General features: G+C 34.6%; 1 protein-coding gene across 3 annotated transcripts; it reads right to left on the minus strand.

Annotated features, from left to right (window-relative positions):
- Positions 1 to 443: 443 nt before the first annotated feature.
- On the minus strand, positions 444 to 12,773 carry LOC114289083 (RNA-dependent RNA polymerase 6). 3 transcript variants are annotated; one of them, XM_028232724.2, is made up of 5 exons: positions 12,560 to 12,773; positions 12,357 to 12,402; positions 7,916 to 7,983; positions 2,674 to 5,393; positions 444 to 1,633 (listed from the first exon to the last, which is right to left on the minus strand). In XM_028232724.2, exons 4-5 carry the CDS (start codon positions 5,386 to 5,388, stop codon positions 746 to 748), a joined length of 3,603 nt encoding a protein of 1,200 aa, XP_028088525.2. In that variant the 5' UTR covers positions 5,389 to 5,393; positions 7,916 to 7,983; positions 12,357 to 12,402; positions 12,560 to 12,773; the 3' UTR covers positions 444 to 745. The 3 variants fall into 3 exon arrangements, with proteins under 3 accessions (XP_028088525.2, XP_028088528.2, XP_028088526.2); XM_028232727.2 differs by lacking the exon at positions 12,357 to 12,402 and adding an exon at positions 11,719 to 11,755 and having other exon boundaries at positions 12,560 to 12,632; XM_028232725.2 differs by lacking the exon at positions 12,357 to 12,402 and having other exon boundaries at positions 12,560 to 12,649.
- Positions 12,774 to 22,223: the final 9,450 nt, after the last annotated feature.

Below are 22,223 nucleotides of genomic sequence, written 5' to 3' on the forward strand. Positions count from 1 at the left end.
ATACTTTCAAAGGATAATTGTAAAAAATTAATATTTTTAAAATACAATAATTGTACTATCAAAAAAAAGTTAAATTCCTTAAAAAAAGACTTATTTTGGGATAGGAGTATTACGATTTCAGGTTTTCTTGAATTCTATCATCATAAGCTGTATCAGATAAAAAAATAGAAAATAAAAAATAAAAAGAAATCTATCACCGGAGACGAGAAAACAATTTCTTCAGAGTTCTTCTTGCACTACTGGACCCTGTTTGGTGAGCTGTTTAATAACAAATTTCAACGATTTTTAGAAACTCATTGGCATAAAATCCCAAATTCACTACATTTAGATCATCGAAAACAGTTGAACTGAAAAAAAAAAAAAAAAACGAGAGAGAGAGAGAGAGAGAAGACAATACAGATCCAACTTATATACAAGCCAAGAACATTCAACAATGAAGATCATTTTTGTTAACAAACAAAGCACAAAGAGAGACGAAGACATTTATCAAAAGCAAGTTTAACAACAGTCATGACACTGTTTTTGTTTTTTTAGGTACATTGAAAATTAAAGCAAACAAGCAAACTAAAAACCCAAACCAAACACACCACACAAACGAAGAAACTAAAAACCCAAAGAAACCCTTCTCAAAGGTGACACTGACATATATCACCAGCGGTGATCTTGAAATCGGAACGACACAGACTTTCAACTATGGCAGAGTGGCCTTGCAGCCAAGAAACTCGAAAACAACCGTCAAACAGCTTCAATTACCAATTGCATCTCGATCAGCAAAGTACTTCGTAAGAGAGTTAATTGGCTTAGTAGTATCAAGATTACCCATTTCCCGACGCCTAATTTTGATCCGAGCAAGGTAATCAGCAGCAATCCAAGAAAAGCTCAACATCACCATCTTCCCAGAACCATCACTCTCTTGTAACTCAATTGACTTCTTCACCCAACTAGGATGGTAAGCGACTTGGTACCACGCTGAAGCCTTCCGTTCATACATTGTATTCTTAGCATCATCAGAGAGTTGATTGAAATCCAAGCCCATTTTCTCAAAAGCTTGTCTGAACTCTTTACGAAGGGAATTGTAAGCATGCTTGAGCTTCTCTTGCAAATCTCCTCGCTTCCGGCTATGGTACTTCGGCATGGACCATATGTGGCCAGTTACAATCTCCTCTTCCCTAACCACTTTATACTGTCCAAGAAGACCATTCAACTGCCCATCATAAGAGCACTTGTGCTCCCACGCATCAGCAATGAAATCCACGGATCCTGGAATCTCAAGATCGCCATCATAGGGAATGCTTTCAGGAACAAATGTTTGCTCCGGATATGCTTCCACATCTTCATCATAAGCATCTGTGATTTTACGATAGAGTCTTCCCAAAATTTTTTCTGACTTGTATGACCGAAAAGCTTCTTTGCCCATGAAGTCAGGATACATTTTTGGTTTCAGTTTAGGTGGCATGGTCACGATCTTTCCGGTTTTGGGAAAATCAACAGCTGTGGCAGCTTTCTCTGCCAGTGTCAGGCACTTCTCATCCAGTGCTCCGTATTCACTGCGGTCTGCATGAACCACATGGGCATTGCATATTGTACCCAAATTCTCGTTCACTATGTTTCTAGCAAAGAAATCAATTATGTCCTGTAAATTAAGAAAAACATAAATATAGTCAGAGAGTAGTTCTTCATGCACCATCCTCACATCTTTTTCCTGAATGACTAATCCTCATATAGCACAATGTGGATATCTGAATAACTACCGCCACACGGGCAGCCCAACTATTAGGGTAGTTAGGCAACTGCTTTAGTTGCCCCCATATCTGAGAAGACCCCTACATTTTCTAGACCCGTAGTGAATATACTTTTCTATTTGATAAAGAGCCTTAATTGTGGCCCTTAGTAAGGCCCCAAATTGGCAAAGCCCAAAACTGCAATCAGTGTGTTTGGTTTGAATTTTCTGGATTAAGTTTTTTGAAAATTGAGTTTTCTAGTTTTCGTATTCTTTTGTTTTTAGTGAATATTTTTTAAATTTTAAACATTTTTTTTTACTTTTTTAGATGCACTTTAGTTAGATGTATCTAAAAAGTAAAAAGTTTGTGAAAAAATATTTTAAAAAAATAATAAATACAAAAAAATACAACAAAATGTACTGAATTCTTGTATTTTTTTTGTATTTTTGGTATTTCGTGAATTTTTAAAAGATTTTTTTTACAATTTTTTTACATTTTAGGTGTATTTATGTTAGGTGTGTCTAAAAAGTAAAAAAATTGCTTAAAATATTAAAAAAATTCAGTAAAAATAAAAAAAATATGAAAAATAAAAAAGTAAAATTTTCTGAAAAGTGTTTTCTAAAAAATGAAAACAAGCAAGCTGAAATATTTCTCTAGGCTGCAAAATTCTCATGTGGCCAAACAAAAAGTAAAGCCTTATGTGTCGTGTTGCATGTCCATGCTACTTTGAATTTTTTTTAAAACATGACATTTGAAATGATATTGAGATGGTTTAGATCTATTTCAAAATTAAAAGTTTCAAAACACAAATTATAAAAATAGAAGGAAAAGAAAACAGTCTTGAGGAAAGAGACGCATTGACCTAGTAATATCTCGAGGGATGTATCATATCTAACACTAGATAATAATAATAGAAAAAAATATATATTGAAAAAGAGAAGTAGAAAACTACCTTTTGATTAACTGGCCGAGGCAATTTTTTAACATCTCCTGGTTCATAGTCCATTGGTGGATAGCTTCTCTTACTAGGCGGAATGAGATTTTCATCCCACGTGGCAAAATAGAGATCACCGTCAAGGTCACTTCCGGATGCTTCATTTGTATGTGGTCTATCTCCCTTTTGCGGGAAAACAACACAATCAACAAGATGATGCAACCCAGGGGCATCTACTGCTTCTAAGATTCGTATGTCTCCTGGGTGAAGACATGGGTTCTTTGCTATAACAACAAGACCCTTAATTACTTGAACATTTTTCTTTGGCTTGGAAAACCTAGAGCCATGGTTCACAAAACAATTTTCCAGGGAAGGATTCGATACTTGGATAAAGCATTGACCTTGTTCAAGTACCGCTAGCTCATCTAGGCATCCCATTAACCACCTTCCTGAATGAACAAATATCCTAGACTTTTCTCTCAGCCCCCAGAGCTGTGCAGCTCTTATACAAGTTAACATGCCTCGCAGATGAGGTTCATTTTGAGGATTGAAACCCGCACTTAACATCATTGCTCCTACATTTCCTTGCTCAGCACATGATGCGGTAAGAACATCAAACGCCACATCTGCGTCTTTAAGCATCTTATCTAGCTTAGAAATCATAGACTCCTGCATTTTCCAGAATATTTCATCCGGAACATTCAAAGCAGAAAGTAATGTAATTATCTGCCGGTTCAGGAATCCAGGCTGGAATCTAGTCCAAGAACAGATTTCAAGAATCGCGTGCTTCGACTCAAACTTATTCATACTTTTCCTCAAGGAAAGCCGAATCTTTTCATTCTTTCCCGGCCAACAGGCAATAACCCCTTTGCAACCAGCATATCTAATCTGATAAGCAGATGGTGGGTTCACACACAATTGCAATCTCTCTGCCACTTCCTTTGCAAGGTCCGGCGTCATCTTACCGATACCATCTGAGAAAACATACCCATTTCTCTCAACGTCGGGCAGCTTAAAGTTAACCTCCTTGTGTGGAACTTCAATCGTGGCGTAAGTGGATGAGAAGCACTGTCCCATCCTAGCAGCACACTTTGCAACATTCCTGTCTGTGAACTTGCCCATCCAACCTTTTATATCAAGCACACTGATATCCTCGTCTTCAGCAAAAAACCATGCAGAACGATCCCTCAATTGATTAGCTGAAAAGGCCAAAAATGAGTACGTTCGACCACATAATTTAAACCCATCACTTAGAATACTCTTTACCCTCTGGAACACTGAAGTTTTCTGAGGGGCAGAATATGAGGTGATGTCCTTGACGATGGAAGCAACATAATTGTTAAGAACGTTGGAATTAAGTGTTTGCATGCCTTCATCCATGAAGGTAACCCTTAAAAACCGATCAGCAACTTCTTTGTAATTCCTGATAACCCTGTTGGAAAGTTCAACTGTTGGTGGAAGACAGTAAGCTTTGGTTGGAGTAATAACCAGCCTTCTGACTTCAACAACATCATCCAATTTTGTAAGGCTCTTAAGAAGCTTAGGGTTTTTCAGCAACCACTCTTGGACGAGTTTCAGCCTCCTGTAGGCATCAAACACGGGCCGCTTGTAAGAACATATGTGCTTCAGTGCAGCTAAATTTACCTCCTCTGTTTGGCTTCTAAGCAAATCAAAAATCCTGTCTGACAACAGGTGCTGATTAATTATGCCTTTGTGCATGACTGCATTCACCAAAAACAATTCTTTGAAAGTTAGTTCTTTCTCGGATTTGATACAAAAGAAAGGATCTGACATGGGTTTTCCAAAATCAGGTTCATCACGTATCCTAAGCTGTTGTTTGGGGCTCTCATCTGGTACTCTTCGGTCCCTAAAGTAACCCATGGCCTTTCTCAGCTTCACACCACAACGAGGTGGAATTGAAATTCGATAAGTATTACACCTACCGATGGCCCCACTGGGTGTAAAATCTGTTGTACGAATCCAAGGATCATCATCGTCCAACAAATCAAACGGAACCGATTCTTCAATATCATCATCTGCAGTTCTATAGTAAACTGAAGGAGATGAAGCCAGTTGCATAACAACAATCAAGGAAAACATGTCGGTATATTGTTTTATATCATTGATGTCTCTCACCAAGAACTCAACCTTAAAGTTGCATTTCATTACTGAATGTTTGTTCGAGTTTTTGAAAGAGAAAACAGTATCCCTTGTGAAAAGGAATTCGCACGTCTCATTAAATGGGTCCACGACAAAATCAACCCCAGTAGGAGGTCCTCTCCAACCAACAAAGAATTCATCTCGGCTAACCAAGTTGCCAATCTCAAGACGCACATCAGATAACTTGTGAGGAACCGTATTCCTCCTCCTCTGGTTCATGCTATGTGGATTATCAGGCCCCAAACTAACCTTCAAATGTTTCTTCATCAGTGCAAGCTCACCACGCCCTGCTGCATCAAGTGCTAACTTTGCGGAATCAGGAGAAATAAAATGCAAAAATGCATGGGGTTCCACCTTATGATAATCATTCGTTCTTCGGATATCAGCACTGTCGATTAAAAAATTTGGGTATGATTCGGGAGGGGTTGATGAAGTCTTCAGTCTACACCTCCAAACACCTCCAATCTGATCTTCAAAGTAATCGAAGAGCATTTTTGCAGTGACATAAATACCGAAGCCACCAACACTAATTTGAGTTACCACCATTTCATTCTCACTTCCCTCTGAACCCATTCCGCCTGTTCACAAAATATTCAGTCAAATATCCAAAACTACAGATTATAATTCACTAATGCCCAATTCAACCTAATGCAAACCAAACATCTATAAGAGAAATATAAATAAGCTGAATCAACACCAACATTATAATCCAAAAATATAGGAAGCAAGGTTTTTCCATTATTTGACTGGGGAAACCTGCAATCATAATGGCATTCAGTTCAACAAGAAGTTAGTCAAGAACTTCTATGTTGGATTGGGTATCAAGAACTTCTTCTTGCATCCTCCTTTCCCTGAGAAATGAACAGACCAAGGCCTCAAAGAAGACAATTCTGGATGGGATCAAAAAGAGACTAGAGGATGCTAAGGGAATGTGGCTGATGAGTTGCCAAGTGTTCTATTAGCCTATGAGACAACACGGAGGAGATCAAAAAGTGAAACACCCTTTGCAATGGCATATGAAACTGAGGCAGTGATTCCATTGGAGGTCGGACTTCCAGTAATTAAGACTCGGCAAAGCTTGACCCAAGCATACAATAAAAGAGTGTAATCTCAGGAACTTGAGATTAGAGATTTGGTTCTCATGAAGGTTGTAAGAAGTAAGAAAACCCCAACAGATGGGAAGCTGAGCCCAAACTGAGAAGGGCCATATGGTAACCTTGGTGGCCAGGGTTGGAGCATACAGACTTTAAGATTTAGAGGCAGAACAGTGCCTAGGCCCTGGAATGCAAGCAACTTGATAATTTTTTATCATTAGAAATTGTAATCTGACATTATAAAGTTAAGTGTTTGGTTTTGAAAATATTTCTTCCAAGTGTTGGCACATTACAAACCAAACAGTCAAACAATGTATTTCCGAAATGTTCATATTATCTCATCTTCCATGGCCGTTCAGCACCATCATTCTCAAGAACAAACAGGTTAAAGTTTTTCTCATCGTCACGTAAAACATTAACATACTTGAAGAACTGAAAAACCCTAACCTGCTTTTCAATTAGGATTGTTGTTAGGAGCATTTGGCAAGTTTAACAGATAGTAACCTTTGATATGGATAGATCCAGATTCTCTTATCATTTCTGTTCACACAATGGTCTCAAGGATTTTAAGACACAGTTTTTTCAGTTATTGAATATTTGAAATATGAAGTATGAACAAGAGTGCTTCTATACAGTTTGGTATTGTGGGGTTGGCAACATATTATTTTCCTAGAACAATTAATCATGATCCTCCATTTCGGCTTTCCAGGTGATCCCATCCATGCAGGAGTCTGGCAGGGGCAAACTAAATACGGACCTGACTTTTGGTATAATTTACTTAAGCTGGCTACCCTTAGCCTCAGACCAGGTTTCTCACACTTGACAACCCAAACTTAGACTATTGCACAAAGCAGTGACCAACAACAGTTCAAATAACAAGAGTAAATTTGTCGTCCCTTATTTCAAATGTTGATTGCTTGAATCATAAGCTCCAAAACTTGCCTTCTAGCTTTCTTTCTTTTAACATGGTTGGAGTGAACATGATCACAGAAATGCACACACTGCCAATCCAGCCACAGATTCTGATTAAATTTGAATTTTAATTATACTACACTTCTCAACCAAGTTTGGCTGAAATTACAAATAATTTAACCAAATTTTACCTAGTTAACACAGTTTTAAATGGCAGTTTTCACCCAAACAATAGATTCTTGTGAATTTGGGCAGGTCTCTACTTTAGGGCAAAACTTTTTCAGTTCATATTATATTCTATTCGGTTTCGAGCATACAATTGGAAGTTAAATTTAGCAGGACAACATGATAGAAACTTAAAAATTAAAACAATAAAAGCAAAGAAATAGACAGTCTATGGAAAATAGAAACTGTTCAACATAAGATAAGAAAACATTTGATATTCTAAATAGGACTAATCTTGAATAAAACAAGAAAACATAAACAGCACAACCAGTCAACTACGTAATATACTATTATGTTATGAAACACTCCCAATTTCTTAAAGAAAATGCACCTAACAGACTAAAACTCAAGCTGAATTGAAAACTAAAAAATTGCAACAAACTAAGAAATAAAGAAATTAATGCATTAAAGAACTGAAGGACAGTTTACCAACTGAGTTTGTAGGTTTGGCCATGGTTTTGTGCTTCCCTAGAGGCTAAATTTTGGGTAACCAGGCGCTATTGCGTCATTTACACTAACAAACTTGTGGAGAGTTAATTGACGAGACTTTATTTCCAAACTAAGCATGAATTTTAAAGCCGACTGTCAACTGACACTGTGGCCACTGTTGAAATACGTAGGACCTTTTAGTTTGTAAAAGATCTTTCTAGAATGGATTAAGTAAAAAAAGATTAAGCTTCCTTACTATATTCCAAGCAGCATAGACAACACTAACTACACCAACGCAATTGGAAGGAAACCATACAGCCTTACAACAGAAACCCGACATAGTTTGCCAAACAATATACGAAAGAATATAGTATGGCAAATAATACAATAATATGTTAACATTGGTCATTTTGAAATGAAAGCGAAGGTTTACGACTTACCAAACCAAGTAAGAGTGCACTATTCACTGAAAAAAGCTTGCGATTTTGATCAACAAAGACTGCCAAACCTGCAGTGCAATTCTAATCAGGCCTAATGATAGATAAATGCATTTGTTAGCGATTGAAAGGAATTTTAACAACTAATATCAGACCATGTAGTTTCATTAAATGGAAAACAGTACCCAATGCATTGTATCTGTCAGTAGCTTATGACATGTAAAACAACAAAGCATCACCAATGTATATTATATTCAGTGGTGTCTTACAATACATGATTCAGATAAATATGATGCATGCGAATCATGTTATAAATGGAATGCATGTTATACATACATACTATTTGTCACAGTTCTAAAAGAAGTGATTTTGCAAAATGGTCTCATAACTGACATGGCATCCAAAAAGAGTTCATGCAATCGAGATCATACCATCAGGCCCCCCAAAAAATAAAATATTTTTACTCTAGAATATAATGACAGTAATGAGGTTTTCCAAAGAACAAAAAACAATGAAAGAGGAATTAAATTTGAACTTTCTTTTTTTGAATAATTATTATATAATTTTATGGTTCTCAAGGTACTTTCACATAAATGAAAGTATTCTGGGGTTTATCTTGGTTTTGTTTTCCTCCTCACATAAAGTACTCTTTTCCTTTTTCTTTTTCTTTTTCTTTTTCTTTTTCATTTTCTTTTTTAATATATATAGAAGTTCATCTATGTAATGCTATGAACGCCACAACTTAGAACTAAGCCCTTGGCTAACTATTAGGAGTTTGTTACATGAATCATGATTTTCCAACCAGTTCTATCTCAGGCCATAATTTTTGTCAAAGCATGCGATTCACTTGAAGCTAGGCTCTAAAGTAAAGGAATCCTTGACCGAAGTTGTAAGGATGAAAAAGGCCTAGTTAAAGGAAAGATCCCATAGCTAGGTGCACAACCTAGGCTCACCGAGAAGGTGAGGCATGCTTTAGCTAGATATGTTGTGTTAGAAAGTTCTTTTGGGAATGAGCAAGACAAAAAGCCTGGACTGAGGTCGCGGAGACCTTGAGTTTGGTGCACCGAAGGTATCTAGGATAGCCTTAAGATGTTGAGTACTTGGACGACCTGAGATGGTTAAAGAAGGGACTAGGTTCTTGTACCGAAGTAAAATCCCATGTTAGGGGGCATTTACTGTACAACGAAAGGACTAGTTCTCTAAACCAAGATAATACTCGCATCGAGGGGCATTGACCAAGATAATGCTCACATTAGAGGGGACATTGAAAGGCAAGAAGTAGTGACAAGGTCCCACAGCGGTGATAATGATCGCATTACTGGGCAGCGGTAAGAACTTCACAAAAATTCAACCATTTTCAAGCATGGGAGATATAAAGACAAGTGTTGGCAGACAAAGAAGTTCCATTGCTTGAAAAAGTAGAGTACATTGATAGGCTGCTCGGCCTTACATAATCCTCCAAAGTGATTGAGCACCAGGAAAAGAAAAAAGAAAACAAAAGAACCTAAGCCCAAGGGTGGCTTCAGGATCTGTAGTTACTGGCGTTCTCAGCATCGGCTCTCACATTGGCAATGGTGAGGCCAATTATTCCCTCTTCCAATGTGAGAGATTAAGCAACAGGGACATTTGGTTCAAACTTTCTGACCCGGATTAACTAATTATCAAGAGTCTTTTATCTTGCATGTGCGGGATTAGTTTGTTCCACGGGAAGGGAAGAGACCTAAGACACACAAACACTTCCAAGAAGGTAATGTGTCATGTCCGCCACCAACACAACATGACACTCATCAGACACTTCCCAACACTTAGACACACATGAAACGCATTACAAGTCTAAATTAAATAACTTAAAATTTAAAGATTAAAAAAAAATAATGTAAATTTATACAAGTTCTCCTCGTTTTGACTTTAAAAATTATATTTGACTAAATATTCATGCATATGACATATAATAATAAATACATAAAACCATATATTTTGCACGTGTCCCCCACGTACGGTGTCCTATATATTTTGCAAATTTATGTGTCAACGTGTTGGTATTGTGTTCATGTCATGTCATGTGTCCATGTTTGTGCCTCTTAGGAAGAGACAATTGATCTCAACATAAAACTTTTGTTGCAAAATTTCAAAAATCTCTTCATGATAAGTCATCCCGGAATTGTAATCCTAGGATAACTTATTCCGCCTAATCCTGTCCGAGAATCAAACGTAGCCCACAAGATAGGGAAATACAAATGACCAAGAGATTAGTTAGGTGATATTAGAAGACCAAACATAATGTTTGTCAAGAAATATTAAGACATAAATAATTAATAATATAAAAAGCCAACTAATGCAATAAATATGTTCTTAATAGTTAATGAGCATAACACTAGAAACAAAGATAAAGAAATAACAGGCCCAAAAAAAGTTATGGAAGTAAGCAATGACAACAATAATAAAATTTTGAGTAAATCAATCAAACATTATAAATTGGCAATCAAAAGAAAGAAGGTAAAAGAAAAAACTATGCATTATGCATAGCAATCCTTCCTGCTATATCCATTTCATGCAAATTTTCCAAATTAGAATCCCAAATACTACAAATAATCCGTTTACTTACAAAAATGTCCACACAAGATCAATGTGCTACAGGGTACACAAGATCAATGTGCTACAGGGTACAAAAAGATTGCTTAGGAAACCAATAAAGGGTAGATTAAGAATCAATGTGCTACAGGGTACACAAGATCAATGTGCTATAGGGTACAAAAAGATCGCTTTAGGAAAACAATAAAGGGTAGATTAAGAATACATTGCAATGGAAACTTCGAAACCCATATACTAATTTTTAGTAGATAATGGATATATTTCCTAGCAATGAAGTACAGGTAGCAAACTCAACCTGAAAATGCACCTAATTATACCCATTTAAATCCGTCCAAATTTATAATTGGTTTAAAATGAGTTGCATCTTGCAAACTGCATTAAAATTATATTTAAATGGGTTGGGTATGGGTAAAGTGTTGTCAATATCTTATGATTCACGATACATACTTTACGATTCCGTACTTTTTAGAGGTAAATCGATACTATCATCAATACGAATCTTAAATTAAATGTATCTCATGACACATATACGATATGTGATACATGACGGGATACATATGTTACATGAATACTTAAAATTCTTTAGCAATTTTGAAAAAAAGAATGGAACTTATTTGACATAAATTAATATTTTCAGAAATTTTTGTTAAATTATTAAAAAGGAATATTTTTTTTACGAGAAAAGTAAATTCAGTTTATATTTTGTCTAACATTTTGAAAAATTTCTACTTTTATGTTATTTAGTATCTAGTTTTTTTTATTTATGCGTACTTACATGATTAAAGTTTAAAATTTTCTACCATGGACAAGACAAGCCATTTAGAAACTTGAAAGTTGTAAATAAAATATAACCACTTAATTTGAGAGCGAACACAATATATAAGATATATTACGCAATTAATGATATTTGAAGGTAAATTTCATTTGAGAAGTTAATAATGTACGGAAATACTATTTTTTTTTATTATATATGATTTAACTTCGCTATGCAATTTATATGCATCAATTATTGATGCATGCATATCTTTAATTTAAGGAACCTTATTTCAGCAATTTTAAGAATTGTACATTGTTTAATATTTTATTCTCACAAAATATTTAGTTTTTCTATAACTACATTTATTTTTCTACCTATTTTAGAAAGTGTTGATACAATACGCAGTTCAAAAAAAAAATTTAATGCACAATTCATAACTAGATTTGACAATTCATACCACCGCCACTCCACCACTACCACCATAGCCGCCGCCGCTGCCACAACAACCAACACCATCAGCTATTAAAAAACAATCTACTAAAATAAATAGGTTGATTAGGTTCATTTGCTCCACTCATATCCAATTCAACAAACCCGCTTAAGACCGTGTATTAAATGAGTGGGTTTAGGTTGGATTGTTTTACTTGCCCAAAATCCACCCATTTGCCACCTCTAGAATGAAGCAATTGCATAATCTTGTTTCAAAAAGTGTACATTTTGGGTGAGCTGAATCAAACTTCCAAATCAAAAGAACATACCCAAGAGTAAATAACAAACACAAATACACAGACTTTCTAAAAACAAACAAGTTCAACAATTACTGGAATGGTTCATCAACTGAGATCAATCAATTGTGAAGGCAAAGACAACTCAAATTAATAGATGAGAAAAAGAGAAAAAAAGAAAAAGGCAAAGATAACTCAAACTTTATGTGAATGCTTCATCAATTGAGATCACTTACAAGCATAACACAAATTTGAATTTTCACACATTCAGTTGATGATGAAAAGTAGCAAAGAAAAGAAAAGAAAATACACTAAAATTTAAAATCTATGGAATTCAATCAATTTTGGACCCAAAAACAAAAAATCAAAACTTCACAAATCTGAGCCTGAAACAAGTACTGGGCTTGGTTGATTCACTAAAAAATAAGCCAAAACAACATTGATCAAAGAACGTAAAAGATTCAACTATTTACAGAGAAAACCACCACATATATACATATATATATACAACAGATATATCAAAATTTGATGTAAATTGATATGAAAAGATCAAATTTGAGAAGCACAACTAACCTGCCAAGTGGATCAAATTTGAGATGGAAATGATTTTAGTGAAAGAAGTTGATAGCAGTGTGAGAGAGTGGAGCAAGTGAGGAAAATGAAGACTTGCTCCGACTTATATAGGCTCTGTGTTTGATTTAAAGTTTGGGAATTGGGTTGGATTAGTAATTCTTGAGTTTCATTTATTACGTCATGTTTGTTTGTGTAAACAAAAATGTTTGATAACTCTAAAGCAAGGGTATTAAAAGGGAGTCCAGATCCCCTCCTTGAGCCCCTCCTTCATTCCCTCCTTGCAGGGGCTTTCGGGTCCACTTTGAGGCCCAGTTTTGATAATCTGAACCGTCATATTTTTAGATTTATTCAGTATAGTATACCTGTAAAAAATCAAGTTGATCGGATATCAGAAAGTATGCGTTCAGAAAATTGGGACTACAAATTATTTTTTAATAAACAGCTTTTCGAACACATACTTTATGATATTCGATCAACTTGATTTTTTACAGGTATGATATACTGAATAAATCTAAAAATATGAACGGTTCGGATTATCAAAACTGGGCCTCAAAGTAGACCCGAAGGCCCATGCAAGGAGAGAATGAAGGAGGGGGCTCAAGGGGAGGATCCCAATTCATTAAAAGGAGCTCTAAATAGGTGGTCTTACTTGTGATGTGATTTTTTTTATTTTTTCGGGTAGTGATACATACCCTTCAAATATACATTGGCAATGAAAAAAATAAATAAACAAATAAGACATAAACATCGCTATCACTATGAGGCCTACACCATTAGAGTCTACTATTAGAGTTCTCAAATATTATTCTTTTTTTTTTTTAAACATTACCTATCATTAGAGCTCATATTAAAGTTTTCCTAAAACTTTGTATCATTGCTGTTGTGTAAAAATGGTATGGGATTTCCAATTTTATTGGCACCATTTTAATTTCTTTGTTTGGTTCATGAATTTACATGCAAAGAGATTTAAAAACAGAAATATATATATATATATATATAAATTTAAAATTTAAACACAATTTAATAATATATATAGAGGGGCGAGATTGCTATTTGAATAAGATTTTTGTCCTTTATTTAAAAAAAGAAAATTGTTTGAAATTTGACTTTTTTTAATATTTTTAAATTTTTTTATAAAAAAAATATGAAAAAAAATAGAGATAATGAATTAATTTTTTTACTTAAATATTCACAAACACTCTCTTAATCTCAATTAATTAATTAATACCATCATACGATTTCATAAATAAACATATTTCATTTTATTTTATATTTTTAACCTAATAGTATAATAACTCTCCTCAAGAAATGTTAAATACTTTTAATAGGAAATTCTAATTTACCTCTTTAAAAAAGATGTTTTATATGCACTTCTAACTATATTTTTTTTTCTTTAGTTATTATCAATTTTATTCCTTAATTATGATATTATTTTAGTTATGACTCGTAAATTTTTTAGTTAGATATAATACTTCTTTTTTTTTTTTTAATTATGACTCATAAAATTAACGTTATGTCATTTTTGTTTTTAATTATAAGATACATATACGGTGTGCACCATAGTGTTTACCACTTTCAATTCACTGATTAGAACATAAAAAGTATTGGATCTCATGTAATTGAGTTTATGACAAATAAAAAATTGATACATACTGTCATTATGAGTGCAATTATAAAATTCAAGAATCAATTTGTCTTCCATCCATAGTGGACTAGACAGTGTTATTTGGGTATATGGGGTTCATCATGTGTCACGCCTCAATAATTGAAATCATTCATTTTTTAGATTACAACAGTTAGATTATCCATAAAAAAGATTAAGATACTTCAATAACCGTAACCACGTTAATTTATGAACATTTATTTGCCAAAAAAAATTTAAAACAGTATCTATTTTTTAAAAACTAAATGTAATAAATTAACGTGATTATGATTATTCAATCAACTTAATTTTTCATAAATAATCTACATATTTTAATTAAAAAATAACAATTCAAATCAAATATTTCAATTCCACTTTGCTTGGTCCGCAAGAAGTTAGGAAAGACTTTCTTGACTTACCTGTTGCCTTTTGCTTTTCTTCGTCCCTAAGAAAGGAGAGTGAGAGTGAGAGTGAGAGTGAGAGTACAAATGTGGGTCGTTCCACGCGGGAAGGAATTTGCTTTTTTCCGGGTACAACGAAAGTGGGAATATTCCTCTCTATGGGTCTGTTTGGAAGAAAGGAAAGGAAAGTTTATTTGCTTTCAGAATATGTTGGAAAAGAAAAAAAAAAGGAGCAACTCCCTCCAGTCTGCAACTCTCAAATGTTGTGTTTGGTTAGGGGATTTAGAGAGGGATTTAGAAAGAGAAATAAAAAAGGTAAGTGAAATGTGAATAAAATATATATACATTTCACATAATTTCACACTTCTTTTCCCTTTTCCCAAATCTCTCAACCAAACACACCATAAGACTACTTTGTAAGCCTTACAGGATTCAGGTAGTGATTCGAACAGTTAATGTCATGACTCTTAAAGTGAACAATACACAAATTAATCAGATATTAATAAACACTAACTACTTAAATTTTATTTTATAAAAAGAATAGTAATTATGATTTTAAACTAAAGCGTTTATTTCAGCCTCCGTTTGGCAAGCAAAAAGCCAGGCTTTTTTGGCTAAAATAGCCACAAAAAACAAAATAGGCTATTTTAGCCACAAAAAACAAAACATCAAATCCAACCCATAATCATTACAATCCTCTCTCACAAAAAAAACCAAAAAAGCCAAAAAGCCAAAAAGTCCTTCCCAAACCAGGCTAAAATAGCCCAGGCTAAAATAGCCAAAAAGCCAAAAAGCCAACCCACTTCCCAAACGGAGGCTCAGAAAGCAAAATATAATAAGAGTATCTTTAACGGTAAATCCTATTATAACACTGTTAAAGTTATAATTTAGCATATTATAATAGTAAATTATCAAATTATAACAATATTGTTTCAATGGTGCAAAGTTATTTTGGGAAATTCTAATTAGCTTTCCTTCTTATTTTTTAGGTGGTGTTTGAATGTACTTTATTGAGGGTTTTTTTTTTTTTTTTTTTGGAGTCTTTTATTACCTTTTTAAAAAAATTTCTAAAAGAAAAATTAAATATTTACATTCTACCCAACTAGACAAATATAAAAAAATTAAAAATTTAAAAATATAATTAACCTCACCATTCACATATCACTACAAAATAAAAATAAAAATATTACCTACATTAAAAATACCCAATTCTAGAACCTTCATCGACCCAATTCAATTAAAAAAATTATATATTATCCAAATCAATACCCAATTCTAGAACCTTCATCAGCCCAATTCAATTAAAAAAAATTATTTCGATTGGTTAGGGTAAGTAAAAATACCCAATTCTAGAACCTTCACGGGCCAATTCAATTAAAAAATTATTTTTGATTGGTTAGGGTGATTACCCAACTCTCTCATTTCTAGAACCTTCACCAAGCCTCCTCATCCAGTCTTTCCTCACAATCTACGTGTTTTGTTTCAATTTTTTGAATTTAATTTTTTAAAAATTGAATTTTTATTTTTTGTATTTTTTTATTTTTAGTAAATTTTTTTATTTTTTTATTTTTTTAAATACACTTTATATAGATGTATCTAAATAGTAAGATATTTGTGAAAAAATATTTTAAAAAATTAATAAATACACAAAAATACAAAAAATGTATTGAAGTTTTGTACTAGTAAATTTTTTTTAACATTTTTTTTTTTCACAAATATTATACTTTATAAGTGTATTTATATTAAGGGCTGGTTTGGCATATACTATAAAAGTCAAAAAGTTACCGAAAAAATAAAAAAGTTAACAATATTTGCCTATATTTTGACGAAAAATCTATCGGATAAAAAAAAAAAGAACTCGATGCGGGTTGTGTAGCCTATTTTATAGCAGCCATAATTTCTCATGAAAGTGCAAAACGTGGCACAATGTAAACCACATTCTCATAAAATAAAATAAAATAAATAAATTAAATTAAATTAAATTGAAAGGAGAGAGAAAGTCAGCACAGCAACACTGACTGTGTCAGGAAGGATAATTTGATAATTTTGCTATTTGTTACAATATTTTAATACAAATTTTTTCATAAAAGTCAAAAAATTATCACAAACATATCTTTTTTTCCTCTACTTTTTTTTACCAAAAATTCAAAAAGTGCACTTATTTAGAACACCCAACCAACTCCTAAGTGTGTATAAAAATTAAAAAAAGTGCTTAAAATATTAAAAAATATTAGTGAAAACAAGAAAATATGGAAAACATAAAATTTTCTAAAAAGTGAATTTTAAAAACTAAAACTAAACTGAGTAAATGTCTCTCTCTCTCTCTCTTCATCCTTCTCTCTCGTCTTTTTACCAAAACCCCACCACCACCACCACCATCACAATTCAATACCCAACTCTCTCATTTCTAGAACCTTCTCATTTTGTCTTTTCTCACAAAAATAGCATTTCTCTTTCTCTACCTTTCTCCCTAGTCTCTTTTCTAAAATCGCACCACCATCAAATAAAGGATAGAAGAAATCAAAGATCACAGATCATTCTCCGTCACAAACCCTTTCTCTCTCTTCTGTTTTAAAAAAAAGGTACACTCTTGATATTTTGGTTTAATACATATCACCCCCTGACGTTTGAGAAATTACACTAATCCCCTGTCATTATAATTATTTAGACAAAATGAAAAATTGAACTCATGCACTCTTGCTTTTCTTATTTTGTTTAACTTCCTTTATTTGTTTTTTCTTTTTCTTTGCTTTACCTTTTTTTTTTCAATGTAATTTTCTCTGTTTTTTTACTAAGAGTTGTTGCCTTTTATATAAGGAGGGAGGTTTGTGAAAATGAGACTATTAACCACTAGAGTGGAAATATAATTTCTAGAATGTTAGGGGATGGAATGTAATTAGATCAAATCTTAGGAGGTGTTAGTGTAATTTACCCTAAAAAAAATAAAATTTGTGAATTTGGTTTTGCAAAAAGGGTTTGGCTTCTCATCTTGAGCGAGCATTTGGATTTGGTAGGTCCATTTTAGAATCAATTTTGATGATTCGAATTGTTCATTTTTTAGATTTGTTGAATAGGATATTCATGTAAAAAATAAGATGGTTGGATATCGGTAGCTATATGTTTAAATTATATTTATTTTAGAAAAATAGACGACAAATATAATTTTAAGAATAACCATTTATTTTTTGTAATACGAATTTGATTCAAACATATAGTGTTGGAACAATCTTCTGTGAATAATAAATAAATTGAAACAAATCAAATAAATAAATTACGTACTGAATTTATTTTTACCGAACCAAATGAATATTTTAAAAAATCAAGTCGAGTGTGTGACATTCTGTCCTTAAGACAGATTCGCCCCACTTCGGTGCTTACGGATTTATGGCGTCTATCTCCCAAGATACAATGATCTTCATAAATTGTAGTGGCACTGCAAACAATTTGTTCGGCAAACAAAAACCTTGTGTTCTATACTCTCTTTAATTTTTTCCTAAACAATTAATATGAAGAATAATGCAAATGAGTAAAATAGGAAGGAAACAAAGAAATTGTAGATTATTTCAGGATACCAAAACTGTTGGAAAGTGCTGGAATATATAAGGCCGATGTAATACCCCTGTTCCGTAGTATGCTAATTGGTCCTTAAATTGAGTATGATTATGTGTTTAGCATGATTTTATGTGTCATTATGTGAATATATGTGATTTTGAAGTTTTATCTATTCACCGTAGGAATATCTGTTTGAATAATCTGTTTTGGAAATTAAATTGAGGGCCTTATCGGCCACGGAACCCGAAATCGATTACGCCATTGTGATTGACATAATTTTTAGAGCCTACGATGAAATTTAATTATAAATTGATTCTGGTCAGATTAAACTGATTAAATTGATGAATTGAGTGCCCAATTATTTTATATTAAAATAATATGCTAGTGGGGCTTGTTGTATGTTAGCACTACACTCTCCTTTAACTCTATTGAACTCAAAAATCTGAGTTATACAATTGAGAGAGAGAGAGATCCGGCCTTGGTGAGAGAAATGGAGAGAAATTGTGAAAATTTTAGCTTAAAGCTTGGGAGCCTTGAAGATAGTCCAAGAATTGTTATAGATTGTGAGAATCAAAGCTTCTAGGTGAGTAATTCTTGGATTATAGTTTGTAATTTTGTGTGTTCAAGCTAATTGGGTGGTCAAAAGTAAGATTGAAATGAAATTGGGTTGGTTTTGTTGGATTAAAGCTTGATATATGCATGCATGTAAGGAAATGTTTTGAAATAGCATGTATAAACTTGAAATACATGATTCATGTAGAGTTTTGGTTGAAACTATGTTTTGATCACAATTTGTGTTGTCTAAGTTGAGAATGTGGCAATTCATCACATGCATGTACAATTTATGAAGATATGAACTTGAATGTATGAATTTGTTATGTTAGAATGAGTTTGATGGAAGATTGGGGCATGCATGTGAATTATTTGTGAATTGAGCTCCATTGGGTTGTGATTTGGCGTTTACATCATGTTAGTATGATTATATTTGAGAATTGGGTCATAACATGCATGATTTGTTGGTTCAAAATCGAATTTGAGCTCAAGAACTTAATCTGGAAAACCCAGATTTTTTATGTCCGCTCGAGCGGGAAAATTGTGCTCCCAGCACTTTTTGCAGAGTTTGAGGTCCGCTCGAGCGGACTATTTCACGCTCGAGCGGGAAGCTTTTGTAGACAGGCCTTCTGCTCGAGCGCTCTACTCCACGCTCGAGCGTATTTTTCGTGCAACTAGCACTTTTGCAGGCCTTAAGGGTCCGCTCGAGCGGGTAAGTCCATGCTCGAGCGAGGACCCTGTTTTCTGTATGCTCGTTTTGTGTTTCATTTTCCGTTCTCTTTCACTTGTAAACACTCTTAGGCATGTATTAAACATTGTAAATGAGTTAATGAGATAGGAATGAAGCCTAAAGAGGAATATGTGAATTAAAGAACGGATTGAACTGTTAGTGACCCTTTTGTGTTCATGAAATGTGTAGGATCAAGCTCCAGGGCAAATCCGCAAGCCGATCACTATGAGTAATATCAATATTTGAAAGCTTGTCAATGTCCAATTGTTTATTCCCTTATAAACTTTATGAGTTGTTAATTGGGATTGTGGACAAAAGTCTGACATGAATGAATGAATGGACCGAAGGTCGATTTGATGTAAATGAATGGACCGAAAGTCGTTTTGATGCAAATGAATGGACCGAAGGTCGTTTTGATATAACTGAACGGACCGAAGGTCGTTTTGACCTATATGAATGAACCGAAGGTCGTTCTGACATGAATGAGTGGGCCGAGGCCGTTTTGACACGAATGTATGGGCCAAAGGTCATTTTGACGTAAATGAATGGGCCAAATGCCATTTTGACAAAAATGAATGGGCCGAAAGCCGTTTTGACATAAATGAATGGGCCGAAGGCCATTTTGACAGGAATGGAAACCTGAATGGGCCAAAGGCCAGTATGTTGGAACTACAGTCACTTGATCTAAATCTTGTATAAGTATATATATGTTAAGTAGAAATGTGAATTGGGCCCAAGGCCGTTTGAAACATGTTGTTCTACATTGTTATGTAATTTCTGTATTTGATATTATTCACTGGGCTATTGCTGTAGACGTCCCTGAACGCCCCGGAGAGGAACGAGTCCCGTTCTGTTCATTTGGGGTTCACTACAGTTCGGACTCTCAAATTGTCACGGTTCTAAATCTGAACCAAAGAGTCCAAATCCGGCAAATCGTTTTGAGAAAACAGATTTTGAAAGAAGTGCCAAACATGGACTGCTTTGCCAAATACAGAGCCGCCACCTAAATGTTTCATTTTGGGGAAATTTAGGAAACCCTGACTCATTTGCCTAAGGCCACGTGTCCGTCATCACCAAAGTTGCCTCGGCTCGGGAACTTGGATACGATTGGGGAAGGTCACTTCGTGAGCACCCCCGCTCGCCCGATCAAAGATCGGCCTCTACTAACCCTGATATCTATTTCTGAAAATATTATGCGTTCTTATTCCAGTTATTAGCCTAGATTTACTATGTGATGCGCACAGCATACAAGTATAGACTGGATCGTCTGAATTGGAACAAAACATTTCATGTTTATTTTTTAAAGTGGTTTGATGGTGCTACCCGCAAGTAGGCTAAGACGTGGACTTGCCACCCTCAGGTGGGCTTAGAAAAACATGATTTTGCCACTATCTAGTGGGCTTAAAACACACATTTGATGAATTGTTCCAATTCAAATAACCCAACCTTCACCCACAGGCATTCAGGCAGTTATATCACATAAGCATATAGCCTCATGGCAAGCATGCTATTCATGGCAGTCACTCACACGCATGCAAGGATGCTAAAGCATGAAAACTTACCGAGTACTCCAAGCCAAAACAGAAGCTGATTAGAAATCCATGCCTAATGTAACACATGCAAAAATGAAACTATAGCAGGCTCGGCTATTCTAAACATGGCATATGAAATGCTACAGTTAACATGTATTCAACTTGGAATTGAAAATACAATGCAGTTAGTATGATGCGCCGAGCCCAGTGCATGCAAAATAGATGAATGAATGCAAACATGCTATCATACTGTATGCTAATTGAAACATGCCCTAATCTAACCATCATAAGCTGGTAAATAAAAGGAAGAAAGACGTGGGGTTGGAAGACATACATCACACACACGCACACTTATTACAATATTGCCCTCGCGCAGAGGGTCCGAAAGAATAATACAGTCTCAAATGAATATTACAGTCCAAATAATTACAAAATCCTAATTAATTTACAAATTTAACTAAGAAAGCTATAAACTAGCATGCAAGCTAGGGACTGCCTCGACTCCGCTCCGAATGATGAATGATGCATGCTCGGGTTGCTTGGCACAGAAATCCACTGCGATGCCCCAATTAGCCTCTGTTTGCGATTGATGCCGGAATGCTGTGCAAGGCTTTTGAAAGGCTACTGATTCTTGATTTGCTGCAACAGAGAGCAGGAAAAGGGCATGATAATGTATTTTCACAAATATATGCATGCCTCGATCCTCGTGTCACCAATCACGCATCTCGATGCATGATGGCCGAGGAGTCGAATTGTGCAACTCAATATAGAATGAATGCATATGAAAACACAACAGGGCCTAGACTCCATCATGGATAATCCGGAGTGTCGGCGACCAGGAATTGAGATACGTTCCGTCACTCGGAGTACGAAACGTACCTCGTTTTTCGTGTTCGGGCTAACTCCTATCCCAAACACAATGCAATATGCATGACATGCATGAATGCAACTAATATACAACCTAGCATGCACAATGCTATGAAATGGCATACATGATGCACGAGGTAACATGGCATACACAATGCGCTAACATACAACCTAGCATACACAATGCTATAAAATGAAATGGCATACACAATGCGCAATGGACTTACACCAACATGAGTGAACCTCAGCCACACTCACATAGGAGGCCATTAGATGAAAATGAGACACTCGAGATGCGTGCACACATGCACGCAAATCGAGGACCGACCCTAGGGCACCAAATGCCACTCTAACAAGACATGGCAAGGCATGGAATATGGCATACTAG

Source organism: Camellia sinensis, chromosome 11 (genome assembly GCF_055761805.1).
Source record: "Camellia sinensis isolate YWXY chromosome 11, ASM5576180v1, whole genome shotgun sequence".
NCBI lineage: Eukaryota > Viridiplantae > Streptophyta > Magnoliopsida > Ericales > Theaceae > Camellia > Camellia sinensis.

Excerpts from the sequence above, each read along its gene's own strand:
- LOC114289083 (XM_028232724.2), bottom strand. The coding sequence starts at position 5,388 with ATGGGTTCAGAGGGAAGTGAGAATGAAATGGTGGTAACTCAAATTAGT. Across the intron at positions 1,634-2,673 it reads CTCGGCCAGTTAATCAAAAG|GACATAATTGATTTCTTTGC; the intron begins GTAGTTTTCTAC and ends CTTAATTTACAG.